The sequence below is a fragment of the Ictidomys tridecemlineatus genome, chromosome 10, assembly GCF_052094955.1.
Source record: "Ictidomys tridecemlineatus isolate mIctTri1 chromosome 10, mIctTri1.hap1, whole genome shotgun sequence".
NCBI classification, from domain to species: Eukaryota; Metazoa; Chordata; class Mammalia; order Rodentia; family Sciuridae; genus Ictidomys; species Ictidomys tridecemlineatus.
Window position 1 is genome coordinate 71624146 of NC_135486.1, and position 20867 is coordinate 71645012.

The 20867-nt window shown below is 41.4% G+C and overlaps 1 protein-coding gene across 2 annotated transcripts in view; it reads right to left on the reverse strand.

Annotated features, from left to right (window-relative positions):
• Prkcq (protein kinase C theta) overlaps nt 1-20867 on the reverse strand; it is a 118064-nt gene that overhangs the window by 69004 nt on the left and 28193 nt on the right. For both annotated transcript variants that reach the window (XM_005320297.5, XM_078023179.1), the window contains exon 2: nt 2419-2545. In XM_005320297.5, the coding sequence (XP_005320354.1) occupies nt 2419-2536 (118 nt within the window). In that variant the 5' untranslated portion in view covers nt 2537-2545. The remainder of the gene's footprint in view (nt 1-2418; nt 2546-20867) is intronic.

Consider the following 20867-nt stretch of genomic DNA (forward strand, 5'->3'; position numbering starts at 1 on the left):
CAGACGATTTCTTTCCAGGAAACTTCCTCTGAAGCCGTTTTGACATAGCTTTCATCCACAGAAGATCTTATCTAATATTTACTTCTTAATCATTTTCAAAACAGAAAACTGAAGCCGAATTAGAGTGTTAGTTTCTTGTGATAATAAATACATTAAGTGGCATATTTAGCAATTCAGAGATATTGATAAAGTGAAAAAACATTTCTACAGGGACACAAAGCAGATTTAACTCCTGATGGCCTCTTCTCTACCATGCACAAGGCTAAACAGAACAGACACTTAGCATTTGTTAAATTAATATTTATTTCTGAGAGTATTCTAGGAGTTGAATAAGCTGAAACTTCAAATTTTAGGTAAACTTGACTAGTAGAGATATAAACTATGACACTGTTAAAGAAGGAATAGGAAGGAAAGATATTTATGGCTTAGTTAAAATAATTAACTGTAGGTTCGGCTGTTTAGAAATGAACAGAGATATTAATGATCATAGTAGCAGTTGACTTCCACAGATTTTCAGCTTCCCCATCAAAGAATTCTTTCAATTATAATCATTATCCATGCAAAAAGAATGGCAAAAGTCTCCAAGGCAATCCATTTTTAAAAATATGTTCATTTACTGGGTTTGTGATGTCCTACAAAGAGGACCAGAACCAGGATTGTGCCTATGCAAAGTGAGTGTTACCATTTTCAAAGTCTCATTGCATGGTGGACTGTTTGTCCCTATTCCATTGACTCATCACAAAAACACAGGCTCATGCCCCAAAGATTGGAATGTGTTTAAATTCTATGGGAGAAATACTTTAATAACATTCAGAGTAATTTCTCTTCAAAACACAACCAAAACCCAAACCAAAAATCTCCAAAACTTCTCCAAACTCCACAGGCTAATCTTTTTTTTTTTGGGGGGGGGGGGAAGACAACTCTATGTTCTTTTTCTGACAAGGTCTTTTGATCCACATGATTGATTAGACCAAGTTCAAAGGCAAAGCCAAAAGAAGGAGGGGGAAAGAATTCAGCTCCCAGGAGGCAAATGTCAGTGAGACCTGAGGTTATAAAGAGAACTGGATCTAGGAGACCCATTAAGTCAAAAGCGCCTTTGAAAAACTCAGACATTTTACACTTCAAAGATGTCTGTGACATTTGAAAGGTTTTAGGTTGGGAGCAAGTGGCATTCTCGCTTTTAACTAAACAGGGGAGAACTCTGGGCAGCAGGGAAAGCGAGATGATTCAGACCATCTCTGCAGCTTTGATGTACTCGGAGTGGCTGGAGGCACCAAGTGAGCCAGATAGGGGAAAGCCTTTGGTTGGGGAGGGGAGCCAGCATGGTCATATGGAGCCCCAGAATTCTGAACTGTGATGTCCAGCTGCAGGTGCCCAAAGTCTGAGTCAGGTTGACTTTGCACCTGCAGATGCCACCAAAATAGGCCTTTTTAGGACGTTATTACATAAAATAACACACCTCTCTCTGTCCCCTTCCCTCTCTCTCCCCTTGTTCCTGCTTAATTTTCTTCAGAGCACCTATCATTAATTGCCATGTTATATTTTTGTTTCTTGTCTTCTATCGTTACTGCAAACCTGCGTGCTTTCTCTTCAAAGTCTAGATTCAGGGAGACAGGAGAAGGTAGAGGGCCTGGGATGGTCTTGGGATATATAAACTTCCTCCTGTCTTTCCTTTGTAAAGACCATAAGAATCCTAAAATGCAGAGGCAGGGATTGATACACAGTAAATACAGGGATCAATTCACAATACACAACACTGGGATCCCTACACAACAGGATTGTTTGAGCAAAGGTCTAATCCCAAAGAAGGAATCTTGGGTGGCTGACATACTTTGCCCCCTCACCATGAACTGATTGTAAATATTCACCTTTGACAAAACATGACTCTTCTTCAATTCACAGAAGGTACTAATTAGGCACAAAATACCATAATGTGGATTCTAAGCACTAATGATTCCCCTAACCTTCCTCTAAGCTTAGGCAAAAAAGCAGCAAGCAGTCTTTAGAGTTGATTGTGAGATCAATGAAGAGTAGGTAGTTTTAATCTATCTGAAGTCATTTAAGGCATTATCATCAAAGCTTATCAATATATAGGTTATACATATCTAATCCAGCTCTCACTAGATTCTCACTGGATTCTTTCCCAAGAGTCTCCTCAACCCAGCTTTCTCCTTAACTATGTTTATGTGGAAAAAAAATAGTACGGAGAAATAGAGCCACCAGCGCGGGTCACGGGTTCTGGCTCAGAGTCCATCTCTAAGCATGTGTCCTTGTGAAAGCACTTGGCTTCTCTGGGCAATAACATCCTGAGCTGCACAATTCAGTTGACTGAAGGTGCTGGACAGCCTTGCTTCATACCCGGTTCCCCACCAGAGTCACCTCCTCGGGCATCTCCACGCCTGACCCTGTCCCTCTTACCTGATTCAACGTACTCCTTGACCAGCACCGCACAGTAAGGGTTCACAGCCTCGCCCTGGCAAGACTGGCAGGACCCACAGTCGAAGTTGGACAAACCGATTCGAAGAAATGGTGACATGGTTGCTCCCTGGGAAGTGACAAACAAACAAACAAACAAACAAAGAAAAAATGCTGTTCAGGGACTGTATGATGTATTTATTTTTGGTGTCCCCTCTCCACTTAAACAGTTTATCACGGACAGCCAGAGCCTCAAATGGGTCCACTATCCATCTGAGCAAAGGCTTTTATTTCCCCTTCTGCAAAGTATGTTGCTGGACTCACCCCAAACCACAGCCTGCCTCGCCATAGGAAGAGGCTTTCTGGACATCTGCTTCCAACCCCTCTACTGAGAACAACAGAGAGTGAATGCCAGTCAATCTAGCGAGTCATGCTGAGTGGCTGTGGACTGAAGTCAAGGCTCTCCCATATTTTATTTCTTGCGTTATTCGGTGGCCAAGAAACAACACAGTAATCAGAAAATGAGTTTATAAAGAGGGAATCTATTTTAGTTACACTAAATATGACACCGCAAAATTCTTACAGGGTCTATTTCTGTGTGTAATGGAATTGGCTCAAGGCAGTTAGCAGCTGATCTTTATTTACTCTAGATGTTTTCAAAAAGGTCTGCTTTCTTCACTTACACACACACACACACACACACACACACACAACATATACACACAGAGGAAATAAGCCTTTGAACATTACAAACTACTTAAACCCTGAGCCACTGACCACTGTGAAATAGTTGTCTTGTTGTCTAAGGATAAACAAAGTGCTTCATAAAATAAACAAAAACAAAACCAAACCAAAAAACCCTCATAGAGATTCTGGTGAAAACCATCGTTACCATGCTGGCCACAGATTCCAGGAATCTCATCTGCCTCTTCATCTGCTGTTCCGGCCACAGGCTTCAACTCATCACTTTTCTTTTTACCCTGCTTTTCCACAAGGTCCCATTAGCCTGAAACTATCATCTGCTATTCAGTGAAAAAGTTGGTCCCTCCCTTCCTCTCTCTTCTTGAACCATCTCAGCCTCATGAATTTTCCCAAGTGAGTAAAAGTGAGCATGGTGTGCTGGCTACCTCTTCTGCCTTTGTATGGAGGAAAAGACTATATGGAGTAATCAGAACCTAGAAGTGAGAGTCAGTGACAGAACTGGAAGCTGAGCCTCTGATAGCTCATCTAGCAAGACCATGAACCATCTCCAGAGCTCTGGATAATTTTTGAGTTCATAGACAAATTTAGAGGCTCTTGACTGGCACTGTTAAGTTCAGGGATATTAATGCAGCCTTAATTTCCTGCAGAGTTTTCTTAGAATCTTGGAGGATTGCCAAAGGAGGTGTTTGTGTAAACATCATTGTTGGATGTTCTTAATCTCAGAAACATTTTCTGTTAGACCATGCTGTTGAATTGCAGCTAGACATCTTCTGGCCTTGTCTTTAGGGAGCCTTCTGCCCTCTGGAACTAGGTTTTCAGCTGAAAGTTCAATGAGATGACTTCTTTGAGATTCTCTTTGCCCTGGGCCACATGAGTCTTCCAGATCAATCTCTGTTTCTTCACTAATCAGAAAAAAATCCCTGAGAACTCTCCTCAGTTATGGGAGTATAAACTATGCATGAACTTCCAAAGATTTCTTAGTACAGGTAAAGGTTAGTAATTAATTCTGATTTGAGTCTGCAGGGACTGTTGATTCACCCTGAGTTGCAACCAGTCTGACCTCTGGTGACCCGTTACTCAGCTATTTCCAGGTTGGATTCCTGGCAATAGCAGCTCAACACTCTCTGTCTCAGGAATAGACGGAGACCTCTCAAGTTTCCAGGGTTTTTATTATAGTATGGAATGGAGTTGTAATGAGACTTCTCCCAAAGGTCTTGCTTAGATAGCAATGATTTCTTATTTACCCAGCAATGAAGAATCACTTGTGTTTCACCTAATCTACCTGAACTATATTCTAACCACGAGCATTTTGACAATTTACCAAATGCATGCTTCTACTTGATAGCCAAGTGGAGTCTCTTTCTAAAAGTCTGTTCACAGTGACAGTCTGACATGAGTTTTGACGTCTAGTAGATAGATTGACATTTGTGTAGACATATATGCCAAGAGCCAGGAAGATGTGTCATAAACATACAAGTTTGAAATTAGCATGAAAGAATTTTGTAGGCTGCTTCTCTGGACTCAGAACTGATGGTAGGGACAGGGGGGATTTCCCTGGGTGTTAAAATAGAAAGGAGACTTCCTCGTATACATAAATATAAGTGCTGAAATAGCCTGCTTCAGGAATTAGGCTGTGAACCTGTCCTTTATGGACTGAAAACTTCATTAATCTCATCTTTGCCTTCCATCTGTGGTAGTCTCCTGCTTTACAAAAAATGTGTGCCTAAGATGATGAATTGACCAGGCTGTTTCTATCCAAGCAGGGGCCGGGTCCCCAGTCCGTCTGTGTACCTCTCATCTGAGCAATAAAAGTACACATTCAGTTCTTTCCTGGACATGGCCAATTCTCTCCTGTTGTCTCCATGTATGTCCACATGTATATCTACCAGGCCCTACGAGGAACCCATTATTTTCCCTTTCAACCTCCTTTTTTTTTTTTTTTTGTCTTTGCCAGCTCAACGACTGGTGTCATGACTCAGGCCAGTCCTCTGTTTTGACTTCACCCTTTCCTTCCTGCTCCACAACCAACTACTTGATCTCCCAACTCTGCATCAACTTGTGATTGATGTACTGCAGCATCTGACCTGCCCTCCACCCTACCTCTCTCTGTGTCCAGTCTTGGTTTTTCAGAGCTTTAGATCTTTAGTACAATTGCACTCCTCCGTAGCATGTCTTCCCATTGCATTCCATCCTTCATCCCCTGCTGCCCTCACCTTCCTCCTTCTTCAAGTTTCTGCTCAGTCTTGATCTCTTTTTGAACCTCTTCTTCTTCCCTTCTCCTCCTCCATCTCCTTTCCACTAACATATCTTGGGAAATTTACTTGGTGCTCCGGCTCCCATGGCTAGACAACATCTACCACATCGATTGGCCTTTCCATTGCCATTTCTAAAGTCTGAATGGGATAAATCCCGTGACGTCTTCTCTGAGCCTGTGACTCCTGCTCTCAGCTATCACATGTGGGGACTTGTTAAAAACCTGTTCTCATCTAATGTACATGGCAAAATCCCCTCTGAGTGAGTGCCAGTGGGTGCCTTACTTCCCTTATTCCTATGTACGGTAAAAGATAGCTTCTACTATCACATTCCTTTAGACATTTATTCCGTTGTTTCTGGGATGGGGAAAGAGAGCATGCCTATGGCTAAATTATCAAATCTCCCTAGAATGCCTTCTTAGATTTACTGGTTCATGTCTGTCTTCCTTGCCAAGTCTGTGGATTCCAAGAACAGGGACTATGAATTAATCATCTATGTGCCTATGGAGCTTGTTCCTCTATCTGATTACATGGTAGACATTCAATGTATTTTTGTTAAGGGAGTTCATTTTCAAAAGCAAATGTATCTCATCTTTTGATCTCATGCATTTGTTTTTCTTGCAAGGATATGCAATGGTCAAATTAAGCCGCAGATAGTTGTAGAGAAAGCAAAGGAAAGATCCCAGTGCTTGTTAAAAGCAGAAGATCGATGCCCTCATGAACTCAACTGCTGGAGTTATTTAACCTCACCAAGGCTGTTTTCTCATTTGGAAAGTGCTTCTATTACTACTACTGGTCTCAAAGGGCTCTGAGGATTAAATGGGCAAACATATATAAGATGTTTAGAATGGGGCTTCACATAGTAAACTCTCAATAAATGTTAGTTATTAGTATTATAACTCTGATCTATTTTCTAATGGGCTGTCTTTTTATTGACATGTAACAAATAGAGCAGGAGGACAGGAGAAATAGTCTTTTAGGGGCATATCTGGGCTGAATTATGTGACTCTCCTCTGTGCTTTGCTACCAAGCTCCCATAAACCCCTGCATATATCTCCTGTGGAGTGCTCACTGCCCTCGAATATAGCCATCTCAATGCAGCACTTATCATGATGGATACCAGGTCTGTCCATCCACTCATCCAAGCTTTGGCTGCAAAATAACAGTATAACATGAACTTGCAATTTACAAAAGATCTTTACTCTTATGAGCTCAATGTTTTCACCTTTAAGTGTGGCCTCATTTGTCTTTGCTTTGATACAGGCACATGATTGAGCATAACTGCCTGGCAGCACGCCTCAGGCCACATGGATTGAACTGAACCAAGGATTTGGGTCTGTATCTCATTCTGCACTGATCTGCCTACTTACCTAGGCTGACTCACCCTATACTCATCAAATGCCCAGATACTTTCAGAGTGACGTTATAGTTGTCCACATACCTAAACCTGATGGGGACAAATTCCATAGAACTAGAGAGAAACAGAAGTTCTACATACTCTCATCAGCTGAAACAATCTAGAATTCTCTTCATCTGCAGCAAACAAAATATGAACTCAGAAAAATTTTGGCAAATTAAGCTATACCCATAGCCTGTGCATTTCTTGATGAGATAGAAAGGCATCTTAGGCAAAAGTGGGTGCTGTATAAAAGATCTAATACTGTTAGAAGTGACATATGCAAAAAATAACTGTCCCCCAATATGCACATAAAAAAGATGGTACATAGTGGAAAACCACATAATTGGGAAGTGTTTTATCCTGTGGCTAAGACTTTTATGAAGCAGTATAATTAAGAGTCAGGTTAAACATAAGCCTCTTATCACAAATATGGTCTCCAAGTGAATTAAAATAATGTATAGGAATTGCAGATAATATTTTAAAATAACTCTTCTAGTCAGTCCACAATGACAAGAGAAACCCAAGCCTAACATTCCCTCATCTATTGGAATGAGCTGTGAAGGGGACTCAATGACAGAGTTGGCACTACCCTCCTGCCTGCAATCATGAACAAGACCTCTTAAAAAATAGTGTCAAAGTAAAATAAATCTCAAAATATAGAAAATGTGTTTAGAATGGGGCTTTACATAGTAAACTCTCAATAAATGTTATGCACCTTGATGCCTGCTGTCTGGATTTAGGATTCTCAGGAATATTCTTGAGTGTCTGCAATGCCCTTTTCTTACCTAGTTTTCACTTTACTTGTTTCCTTTCAAAATTTATAGAGTTAATCAGGTCATTTGGGGAAGGTACGGACAGACCTCCTATACACGTGAAGGGACTCCTCTTTTGAGGCAGGGTTCTCAGCAAAGCCATATGAGAATAATATGTCCTTTATCTCAGGTGTTACCTTTTGTCCCCTTCCATTGGTAATGGTACCATTACTACTGATATGGAGAAGAAGGAAGAGGGGCAGTGGGTGAGGGGTGGATGGAGGGTCTGAGAGTCTCATGGAGAGACCAGACCTCAAGGCCCTGCATCTCATATGCCCACCTGCCCCCTCCTCTTCCTGTGAGGGGCCTACCAGCTACAGTGGGCAGACTCTTGAAACATATATGATACAGCCTCATCATATATACCACACAGTTCATAAATTCAAAGAATCAGAGTTTATTTGTTTTTTTTTCTTATTTTTATTTTTACAATAGAGGGAATTGAAGCCAGGGGCTCTCTACCACTGAGCTATGGATTTCTAGTCCTTTTTATTTTGAGACAAGAGTCTTGTGAAGTTACCTTAGGCTGGCTGTGAACTTAAGACCAGTTACTCAACCTCCTGAGTAACTGAGATTGCAGGTGTGTGCCACTGCGCCTGGCAGAAACAGCATTTAAAAGAGGGCTAAGCTATCCTTTAAGCTTCACCCCTACATTACAGCTGAACTGCCACACACATGCTAGGTGATTGCTGCCTGCCTTGGAAACCCATCATGTTTAACAATATTTCCATACCTTCAGAGTTCCAACTATCGACTTTAAAATGATTCAAGAAACTTGAGAGCTGACTGTATGTGTGTGTGTTTGCAGTAAAGAGTGGGGATTGCCCAAACATGGCAAAAGCAGTAACAATAATAATTATTATAATAAAACACATGAAAACCTCTAACCCAATAGGGCTATTCTTCCCTTGGTGTTGATGTTGCCTTTGTGCCCTGGGTGGGTTGTAAGGTAATGGCACCTCTAATGGTCAAGGTAACTATGTTGCAACTCATTTTCATCTTGAAATGAGTCACCCAGCAGGTTCTCTGATCATCTGAGAAGAGTCAGAAGTGAAAATGGATAATGTAGACTTGGAGGCTCCAGATATACTTGCTTTAACTCCATGAACATGAAGAAGAAAATGCTCACCAGCTTCTTTTCCCCTGGATTTGCAGGCAGAAGATCATTTCTCAGTTTGGTATCCTCGAGGCAGCCCTAATGGAGGCCGTGAAGCATCATGTTGGAGAAACTCTACCCCATGGGGCAGAGGTTTGGACTTTCTCCTCCCCCAACTCCTCCCTTCAACACCTAAGCTCTCCCACAGCAGCTGCCCTGGGGTGAAATCCTTGTGAAATTTTAAGTACCTACAAGCCTGCTTCTTAGGACCACAGCATGTCACCCAACATCACTGATCTTAAATTTACCCATCCACAGTATAAAGACAATAATGTTTACCTACTGGTATAATATTGAGGATTTAAGGAGATGAAGTATGAGAAAACGTTGTAAGCTAGAAAAATCTGTACAACATACTATAAGTACTCTCAGAAGTATTATTGAACTCACCTTTGCCATTTCTTAACCAACTCTGAACCAAAGTCTCCATTAACTGCAAGACGCATTATTATTTTACAGACAAAAATGAGGTGCCGTCGATTAAACTGAAACCCAACGCATTTCTCGCACCTAGAAATTTTATTTTTTGCTTATTGAAAGAGATATTTTAGACTGAATTAGGGAAGATGATGGAGTGAGCAAATTGTTGCTGTAGAAACCGACGCTATGCTGAGATTCATGTCTAGGCTGATTTGGTGTTGTGGTGAGGGTGTCAGTGGGAGAATGGATTCTCCAGGGGATTAAAAACACCCTTCAAATTTCAAGAAATCTCAAGGAAGACTTGGATCTCCACAGTCTATGGAATATTAAGATGCTGCCTTGTACAAGGAGCTAATTAAGTTTATGGCTCTCTGTGTCAAAATTTCCTTTGCAAAGACAATCTTCCCTGTGATTCCACTATCTTCTCAAACCAGGAGCTCTAAATATACATGGGTGCTTTGTTGTCTTCCCACTGCACTAGGGAAACTCTGCTTCCTGCCACATGGGGCTCCACGAGGAAAAGCACTCCCCTGAACCAGGGATGTCAAATTCAGACCTGGGCTAGGGCATTCTGGTCAAAGGTCACCTTGACTGGGAAGCTAAAGCCAATGTCCCTGGGCATGGGCTCCATTTTCCTCTGATCTTTGTTTGGCAGTGTGAGAAAGGGCATAGGAACCCAGGAATGAGTTAAGGAGACACTCCAGTTTGTAAATGAGACTGCCAAGGTCATAAGAGCCAACTCTATCATTTACCAACCAAATAGTCTCAGACAAACTACTTAATCTCTTTGTGTCTATATTCCCATATCTGTAAAATGAGGAATATGATTCACCCACTTCAGAAGGGACTCTGAAGAATTGGGTCTATGTCTGTGTTGTGAAGATTCAATGAATTAATCCATGGAAAATGCTTATGACTATGACAATGTTTGGTGGGAAAGGTAGCCACTATGATCCCAGAATATCCTTAGAAGTTTTCCCTAATAAAAATATAATGGTACCTTTCTCCCTGGATAATCAGACATGGCTCAGAATAAACCACAACTACTGGTCAAATAGATTAAGTCACATACACATTTACTTCTTGCCATAAGTCAATAAGCATTTGCTAAACCCACCAACCACATTGGATACGTAGGTGAGACATGGTTCCTACTCCACCCAAGCCACAGGACCCCAGGATGGAGAAGCAATCTCCTGCTAGAGGGGATCAAGGAAAGAGGTTTTTAAGACCCCGGGCTCCACTTTCTTGCCCTTTTATCCTACAAACAAAGTGATATGGCCGGTTAACACAGTTAAATGTGTCAGAGACAGGACAAGAAATGACTAAATGAGCTGTCCCTGCTGGGTACACCAGTAGCACAACACTCCCCTCCTCACTGTGCTGCTTTAATACCACACCCACTTCCTCCTGAGGGTGTGTGACTTTTCAAAGAAAATACAGTATTTAGTAGTGTCACCACAGAAAGCGGATATTGCAGCCTTCAGTCCTCTGATGAAATGAAGATTTTGTACAGAGTACTGGACATGGAAAGGGCAAAGGTGGTCTGTGACATTGCCATCACATGAAGGATGCTGCAGAGACAGGGTCAGGGTGACCAAGGGAAGGGGACCTGAATGGAAATAAAGTGAAGCTGGAGTCCATCTGTGCACCTTGAGATCTCTGTGAGTCACCTGCCTCGTCGTCTTGTACACAGAAATGTCCCTGTTATAAGTAAGTAGGTTGTCAAAGTTTGTAATGATTTAGAGCTTAGAATCCATGGAGACTGTGAAAATGAAGTAATGCTTAGATTCCTAGATTAGACCATTCACTATTAATCTGCTAATTCAGAAGGAAGCTAAAATCAACTTATAAAGCCAAGCAGCTGTTGTCATTGTTCTCACTCATGGAATTCTTCACTCATTTCTCTTCCTATGACTTTTCATGTTGTCCGTAGGCTGGGCAGTATATTGAGGGCCTAATTTCTAAATCTAAAAATGATGAGTTAGTATCAGATCCCTAGCAGCAGCTGTAACAGGCACCACCTGTTAAGATGAAGCCATGGCTCAGTGGTTCTCAAAATGTGGTCCTGGGGGATGACACATCCAGCAAAACCCCAGAACTCGGAGATGCAAGCAAGCCCTCCAGGGCTCCCAGACCTGCTGAATGAGAAACTGTAAGGAGGGCTCAAGAGCTGAGCCTCAGCCAGGCCTGCAGTGACTCTGTTGCAGACTCTAGTTAGAGAAGCCTCACTAAACTCTGCAAGGCTAGGCCTGCATCTTTCTCCTCTTTGTTTACTCAGCATCATGCACAGGCCTGGCTCTTTGGTGATTCTAAGTGAGGGCTTCTCAACCAAAGTGAGATTGTCCCCACAGGATGTTTAGCCAAATCTGGAAATGTTTTTTGATTATCACAAGTGATTGGGAGAAGATACTGTTGGCACTTTGTTCGTTATGGGCAGAGAGAGTGCTAGCCAACTTACAGTGTTCCTTCCAGCCAGCTCCCCACAATGAATATAACCAATACTGCTGAGGCTGAGAACCTAGTTCTAAATAAATATATTAAGTGTGGCAATGCCAGCTCTATCTATCCATGTCTTCTATGACTTCCTCAAGTTTCCTGAATTCTAGACTCACAGTGAGAAGGGGGCATGGTGGATAGGGGGAGCCTGTTTTTCCCATTTCCATTCCCATTTAGGGACCATGAGTAGTATGGGGATGGACTTATGCTTCCAAGTGTCTTTTAAATAAGTAAATAGATGAATCAACCATCATACAGCACTGAGTTCATGAGATAGGGGGATCCTTTCTGTCTGTCTGTATCTCTGTCTCTTTCCATTTTGAAATCTGGAAGGGCCCTTTGTGATCAAATGGTCAGGCCTCTCAGGTAACAGATGAGAGAATGGAGGCTCAGACAAATTAATGTCATCGATCCAAGTTCCTTGTTTAATTTGCAGCAGAAGAGGTCTCAGGAGCTAGGTGCCAGCCATGTTCCCACTGTGGCTGTGTGGTGGTGTTCTGGAGGTCACTCAGCCAGGAGTCGGATTTGAGTGACTGATTGGATTTGCTACACACAGAGTATTCACGCTACTTGTGCTGAAAGATGGTTTAATCAGCCACGTGGCCCACTCACACTTGATTCTGTGACTTGTACTGGTTAATTTTGAACAGTGTATCAGCCTCAAATGCTGTAGCCAGGCATTTAGTGAGTGAGTGGGCCTAGCTAACTACTGCTCATCATTCATATTCCACAGGGGGCTTTCTCTGTTCATCAGAGTCAAGAAATTTGAAATTTTTTAAAAAAAATTTGCTTCTTTGAAGAAAACAGTGGTTAAAAAGAGTGTGTGGTTATGGGATATAGCTCTTATAAATGTCATGCTTCTACTCTGCGTGGTGGATTTGTAGGGAGCTATTAAGATTATTTTGTGATCAGAGAGACATTGTTTGAAATGTGCTTCTGTCTATTATAGAACAACAATCTCTTAAGAGAATACTACAGCATTTTATAATGGCAATTGCATTATTCTCCAGAGTATAAGGTAGGTCGAGTGAATAACTATCTTCATTTTAACAAGGAATCCATTACAGATCAGTGGCAAATAATGACTAACACATACAGAATACTTTACAAATAGCTTTCCAAAGATGAGGATAATAAAGAGGTTGCGAGACCTAATAGTGGATTAAAAAAAAAAAACTGTCCTTCAGCAGAGTTTGAGAAACCCTGTTCTGATACCTTGTAATATTTGTATCACAATACTTGCTAAATTGCAATCTATTCTAATTTTCTTTTTGTCTTTATATTTCCCCTTGAATGAAAAACTCTATGATTTCAGCAGCATTGTCTAGTTTTTCTTTTGTGTAATAGATTTTACTTTTTAGAGAAATTATAGGTTCATAGCAAAATTGAGTAGAGACACAGAGGGCTCCCATATGCCCCGTACAAGGTAGCAGTCCATTTGCTACCTTGGATGAACCTACAATGACACGTCATTATCACTAGGAGACTGTAGGAAGTTCATTCTTAGCGTTGTCCATCCTAAGAATTTGGACAAATATATAATAACACATATCTACCATTAGATTATCATATGGAATATTACACTGACCTGAATATCCATGGTGCTTCACCTATTAATCTCTCTCTCCTTCTTAATCATAGTAGATATTAACATAAAGATGAAGCAATGTTGTGGTAGTGGCAGCAGAAGAAATGAACAGATCACCAAAACAAAATGGAATGTTTTGAAACAGATCTAAACAGATATAAAAATTTTGTGTCTAATGCAGATGGTATTTAAAGTCAGTGAGAAAAGGAAGGGTTGGTTAACAAATGGGACAGTGACCAGTGACACCTACATTAAAGCTGACATCAAAATAGAATTCAGAGAGATGAAAGATAATGCAGAAATAAAACCTCTAAGCCACTCAAAGTACTGAGTAATGTAAATTAATGATCACATCCTTTTGGAAGTTGGAAGGGTGTTTTAGTTATGATACCTTAAACAAGCTCCACAAAGAAAAAGATTTCCACACTATTTTACACAAAAACTTAGGTGGTAAACATTAACAAGGTATTAAAAATAACAAACTGAGATATATAATTTTAAAATAGGTGGCAAAATACTTGACAAACGTGTGAAAAACTCTTAAACATCAATAAAATAGCACAAAGACCCTAATCAAAAAGGAGAAAAAAGGTAGAAGCAGGCTATGTATAAAGGAAAAGTTATTATCTTTATGAAATATGAATTCAGAAGCAGATCTAGCCATAAGGGACTGACACAATCTTTATAAGAGGAAATACACATTAACTGAACTTAAAATAATAAGGCAAGGATATGAAGATATCCACATAAGATAAGCTATTGCAACATTATTTAATAACACTAAAACTGGAAAAAGCCTTCATCTCCAAATATAAGACATTGCTTTAATATATTATGACCCTATCACTATAATGGAATATTTTATTATGAGCAGACTATGATTTGTTGAAATATTTACCTAATAGTTAATTAAACAGAGACATACTAACTGAATTATGTACTATAGAAACTCATTTTAAAAGGTGAAAATTTCCATGTTTAGTTTTAGTGGGAGAACATTTGGACCAAAATGTTACCTTGGAGTTTAGGTGATTTTTTTTTAGTTATTTTTGGAGTTTATAATTCTAATTTCAAAAATGATTCTGTATCACAAAAAGGGAACACATTTTCATCTATTTACTCCTTTTTTCATTCCCAACAATTTTGTGAAGTGTGACCAGTGGTTCCCATTACAAAGAAGGGATAACCGGAGAAGTGCAGAGGGTAAGAGATCTCTGAGCCTATACAACATGTGAGCTACGTAGCCCAGTCCTCTGACCCCAGATTGTCACTCAGCGTTTACTGAGTGCCAGGTGCCAAGCCTCTTCAGCTTAAATGATATTGGGCAATTTAGCAAGCTACCATTCCACCTAACACCAGTGGATCAGGAGTTTCGTGTATGGAAAGTGTTTTGGGCAGTGCTTGGACATCTGAGTCATGGCTCGTGACTCCATGAATTCTCCAATGCTCACAATGGGAAATTCTCAGTTTAGAAAACTATAACCATTCACAGCTTTATTAAAAGTGGATGGTTCTGAGAGCAAATGTATGCTTTTCCCATAGTAAATTTACCTTTGCTGTTGAAGCCACACATGTACAATTCTTGATGTTACTAAATGGAACTATGAAAAACCAGCTATATTGGATTTACAATTGATTTATTAGGAAATGTCTCCTAATATCCCATTTGGGGTTTGGCAACAATACCCTGGGGCAGCTGCAGCAGTAGATCTGATTCCTTCTTCCCTTCCCAAGGGAGCAGCAGGAGCCTGACCCTACCCCCAGCTCCAGGCACCTGCAGAGCTTCAATAGTCCACGGGAGTGAGAAATGAGGCCTGGGGAAGTCTGGGGGAAGTCAGCAGGAGCTGAGAGGAGGGCAACTGTGCCTGGAAATGAGCCTGGAGGGGGCACTTGCCTTGCTGCCTAACTCTCTTCCCTACCTGGGATATGGTCAGCAGAGAAATAGGAGATGATGGACAGCCAGTGGGGGTTCCAGAAGTGGGGAATAAAGACCAGAGCGTTACTAGGAAGGTAAGCCAGGAAGAGGAGGAAAAGGAGAATGAGGAGAAGGAAAGGAATATGTGCAGCTGGTGGTCACCCACAAAGGGCATCTGAGATCAGATGGCACACCTCCCTTGACCACACTTCACCAACAGTGATCCCTGGATGCCAATTCCCTTCAAATTCCTCCTGGCTGGCCAATGTGGTGCCCACCTCGCTGAGGTGCAGCCTGCAGGTTGAACCTCGACACCTGTCATGGGCTGGAATGCAGAAGTGGTTGCCCTGACAATGACCTTGGCAACGTACCCTTGACTGCCTCAGCCTGGACCCTGATGGTTACTATCCTGTGACAGACTCCAAACTCTCTGACAAATGAGAATTCCACAGTGGTAAGAAACAAACAAGACAGTTATTATTACTATTAACCTCTACAAAGCCCTTCTTCCCTCTCCTTCCTCCAGCCAGCTGTCTGGTGGGGCCAGGGGAAGGATGAATAATGATAGACAAAAGTCACTTCAGGCTCCTGTCCTCTCCCAGCCCCACAGATGACAGCACGGAATAATCCAGAACCATCATTCTGGTACAAATGTTTTCCTGAGGATTAAAATTCCAAAATTGAAATTTGTTTTCCCAGAAAAGAACGCTGGGAGAGAAGGCGGAAGGAAGTGGCGACTCTATCCTTGTGCCCTTGGGCTGTGGGAAAGAAAAGGGCTGATCCCTGAAGGCATAGCCTTTCCACCTTGCAAGAGCAAAACCCAGGACGTCTTAGAACTACCCTGTCCCGCCTCAGTCTCCAACCCAGGAGCGCAGATGCTCTGGATATGCTGAGGCTGGAACACGCGTGGCATGCTCCAGGGACAGAAAGACAGGGGGCTAAAGCACGGCGGGAGGAAGGGGGCACACTGGCCGGGAGTGGAAGAGAAGGGATCTACTGCTCTCCCCTCTTCACCATGGGTATGTGTTTTCTACTTCTAAAAAATATTTTAAGTAAAATTTCATCTTGTTCTACAAGTATTGAAACCAATAAGCAATTTTATCCACTGGAACCTCATTTACCTACTTGGGAAATGAATGAGAACCAGGACCAATAAAGTGGGTCATATATTCAAAGTTTAGATTGGGTAGAGAGAGGTGATGGGAGGGGAGGATAGGAAGGGCAGCAGAATAAAATAGACACTAGTATTGCTGTATGTATATACGTGGCCATGTAACCATTGTGATTCTGCAACCTGTACACTTGGAAAAATGAGAATTCATACCCCATGTGATTTAAATGTATGATATGTCAAGATCATTGTATTGTCATGAGCAACTAATAAAAAAAAAAGAATACAAGCAACAAAAAGTGTTGGTGGGGATGTAGGGGAAAAGGTACACTCAGACATTGCTGGTGGGACTGCAAATTGGTGTGACAAGTCTGGAAAGCCGTATGAAGATTCCTTAGAAAACTTGGACTGGAACCACCATTTGACCCAACTATCTCTATCTTCGGTATATACCCAAAGGACTTTAAATCAGCATAATATAGTGACGCAGACACTTCAATGTTTATAGCAGCTCAATTCACAAGAGCTAAACTGTAGAACCAACCTAGATGCCCTTCAATAGATGAATGGATAAAGAAACTGTAGTATATATACACAATGGAATATTACTTAGCATTAAAAGAGAATAAAATTATGGCATTTGCAGGTAAATGGAAGGAATTGGATAATATCATGCTAAGCAAAGAAGCCAATTCCAAAAAACCAAAGACTGAATGTTCTCTCTATAAGTGGATGCTGATCCATAATGGGAAGAGAGAGAGTATGAGAAGAACAGAGGAACTCTGAATTGGGCAAAGGGGTGGGGGTAGGAAAGATGGTAGAATGAGAAAGACATCATTACCCTAGGTAAATATATGATTGCATAAATAATACAACATTGTGTACAACTACAGAAGTGAAAAGTTGTGCTCCATTTGTGTACAATGAAATAAAATGCATTCTGCTGTTAAAAAAAAAAAGTACTTTCACGTGTTTCTTCCATTTTAAGGTCTTGATCTTGTGAATAGCCAAGGTGATACGTCTTCTTATTCCACAGTGGGGAACAGGCTCAGTGAGGTGAAGCTGTTAGCCCAAAGCTGCACAGTTAGTCACAGTTGCTGAGAACCGGTCCTCGAGTCCCAAGGAAGCTCTCCTGAGAACACGGTGATGCAGATGTTGCTTCCTCTGAATCTATTCTGAAAGTGCATTCAGTTTTGTTTTTTTGATCTCCTGTAAGCTCAATGCTGGTCTGTAAGGTATTGTTTTAAACTACAGCTGACTGAGCTGTGTTGAGATCTGTCAAGAAACCTTTGGGTTGGCACTGTGTTCTCTGTAGCTGGTCCTTATGATTAAAAAGCCATTTTGTTCTTTTGTGGTGAATATTTGTCTCATGTTTGTCCGGGGCTCTCACAAGACACTTTCACCTCAGTTGCTCCCAGTTATGAAGCCATGCCCCTTGCCTTCTGGTAATTGGGCACTGGGGAGTCTTCCAGGGAGAGCAGGACACACCCTGCTTTCCCCAGTTCCTCTTCTGCCCTTCTCACACTTCCTCCTTGGAGGCCTCTGCATGCACTTCAGGGCTTCCTTGCTGGGGATACCCGGGGAATTAAAAAGCCAGTGGCATGAACAGAACATCTGGCCTCAGGCAAAACAGGGAGAGGGGGTGGAAAAGAGGAAGGAAGAGGACATTGCAGGAGGGATGTGCTCACTGCCTCCAGGAGAAGGAGAATGGGCCCCTGGCTCTGGCTTCACCAAGATTTGCCTCCAGTCCCCAGTTAACTGCCCTGATCTTGCCTGGCTGCTTGGGTTCTGAAGCAGAGAAAGCTGCTCCAAGTGGAGGTCCAGGGGCAGGGGCTGCAGGAAGGAGGCAGGAGTGGTTGAGTGTGGAGGGCAATGCAGGAAGGAAGCAGCTCAAAAACTGGGCCCAAACTGGGTAACCAAGCTGCTGTTTCCTCTCTGGTTTGGGTCTGGGTTCTGCCCAGGAATGAGCTCTTAACTGAGGGAGAGGAAACATGGTGGGCACTGACATCTGCCATTCAAATCGATGGTAGGCCCAGCTCGCAGTTTGATGGGCTGGAGAATGGTTTTATCAAGCAAGACACCTCCCTTCTGGTTCCTTCCACTGTCAGAACATAGAATCAGAATCAAACAATATAGACTCTCCTTTCTTGGGTGTGGCGTCCTGTTGATGTCACCAGGGTGTCACAGGTCTGACAGAGCACTTCTCTAATCCTCTAGTCGTGGACTTGGTGGAAAGTTGGGGTTGGATATCATCTTTATCCCCACTGTAGCATGTATCAGAATTTAATTTCAATTTCTAGGCTATCTAAACATTTGTAAATGCTTCCCTATTTCAAACTACCTAGGGCCTTATGAATGCTGGGCAAACACTCTATCGGAGCTACATCTCCAGTCCTTTTTATTTTATCTGGAACCCCGTCTCCCTACATTGCCCAGGCTGGCCTTGAACTTTTGATCCTTCTGCCTCAGTCACTAGAGTAGCTGGGCTTACAGGCATCTACCACTGTGTCCAGATAAGGAAGCACTTTTAATTTGTTTACATTTGAAAGTGCCATGACGAAGTATTACATGATGGTTCTCTAATACAAGGGAAAAATATGAGTGAGTATAATCCTTAGCCCCCTTTCCTTTCTTTGGACCCTAATTTTGTAACTTCACTAATTAGCTGATTACACTACCATATCTTAGAACTCTAAGGATGTTGTTTTTTCTTCCATACCCCTTGGGGGTTAATCTATGTATTTCAAACCTAAAATTATATATTTATGAATAGTAATCCTTCAACACAACACTTCACATCATGGATTGCCTACTGTTCTATGTGAATCCTCACTTGTGCATTTAACTTGACATCTCCGTTGTTCTTAAAAACACAGTTCTCATTGGTTAGTGTTCTTTCTATTCTGAAGTTTACCTTCCCTATTTCGCTTTTCCCAGTGGTCCCGGCAACACCTTTGCTATAGCAGGTCCTTTCAGCTAGTTCAGGGAAGCTGGTCTGTTCTCTGCCCACTCGCCTTGACAGTAAGTGTCCCCACTGCTTTTATTTTTCTTTATTCAAGTTTCTAGACCGATGGTCTTATGACCTTTGCATAGACACAGGAAATTTTTCAATATTCTCTTTTGTAATCATTGATGCCAAGAGAATTAATCCACATTTAATAAGTTTTTATTTTGGTGGAATTCATATAAAGACCATCACACTAATTATTTGCAAGTAATTAATATTCGCAATCAGTACCATCGGTCTGTTTCATCCATCTCCAGAGCTTTTACATCATCCCACACTGAAACTTTACTCACTGAACACAAACACATCCCATCCCCCTTTCACCTCCCCTGGTCACCTCTACTCCACTTTCTCTGAATTTGATGACTCTAGGTACCTCATAGAAGTAGAGTCATACAACATCTATCCTTTTGGGGTCTGGATTATTTCATTTAACAATCTTTTTAAGCTTCATCCCCACTGTAGCATGTATCAGAATTTCATTCCATTTTCAAGCTGAATAATATTCCATGGTAAAGACACACCACATTTTGTTCATCTGTTCCCCCGTTGATGGGCTGGCTGTTTCTACTTTGTGGTTATGAAGGATGGTGCACAGGTTTCTGAGTTCTCGCTTCAAATCTTTTGAGTTTACTTCAGGAGTAGAATTGCTGGATCGAATGAAAATTCTGTTTAACTTTCTGAAGAACTACCATACTGTTTTTCACAGTGACTGTACCATTTTGCATTTCCATTGGAAGTGTATGAAAGTTTCATTCTCCCTACAATATCATATGCACTTATTTTCTGCTTTTTTTGGTACTAGTCATCCCAATGGGTGGTAAGTGTAGCTTGTTGTTATCTTTATTTGCATATCCCTAATGACTGATGTTATTGGGCATCTTTTCTTTGTGTCAGTATACTTATTAAAAAAAAAACCAGAATAATCAGTATTCTTCAGACGTTATTTGAGCAAGAGAGACTAGAGTTTGATGAGCCACTAAAGGCTTGTCCATGCAGACTGTGAATGAGTTGACTTTTGTAGAAACTTCATCATGCTGTTAACTCATCTAGAGATATTAGAAGCATCAGTTCACTAAAACTCTGGAATCCCCCTCATCATAATGTTCTAAAGTCACACTTAAAATCATATTTCCCCACCTTAACCAAAGTTAGATCTCATTTGGTCTTTGCCTAATTTTCTAGGCCTTATCACCATCTTTATTGATCCCTCCAGCTTTGTAGAGCCAGCTGTAACTTTGACCTGACTTCTGAGTTTTCATTAAAGACATTTAGGTGTACAAATGCTAATGACTAGGGCAGAATCAAGTACAGAACACTGTGAGCTGCCATCACAGACCCTTCTTTCCTGGATCTGAAATGAATTGTTGCTCCCTGGATACTACCTAGGTATTTCCATGTTTGCAACAGGAGTGTTTTGAGGTACTCTGGTAAATATCTAAATGAAATCAAGATACTTTTTCATAAGTAAAATGGTTTGCTGGTCTAGTGATTCTATAAAGATGGAAATTAGGTGAGGTTGAGATGAATGATAGTGAATCTAGACTAAGTGCCGCTGATTACTGCTTTTATCATTTTTTAAAGAACTAAA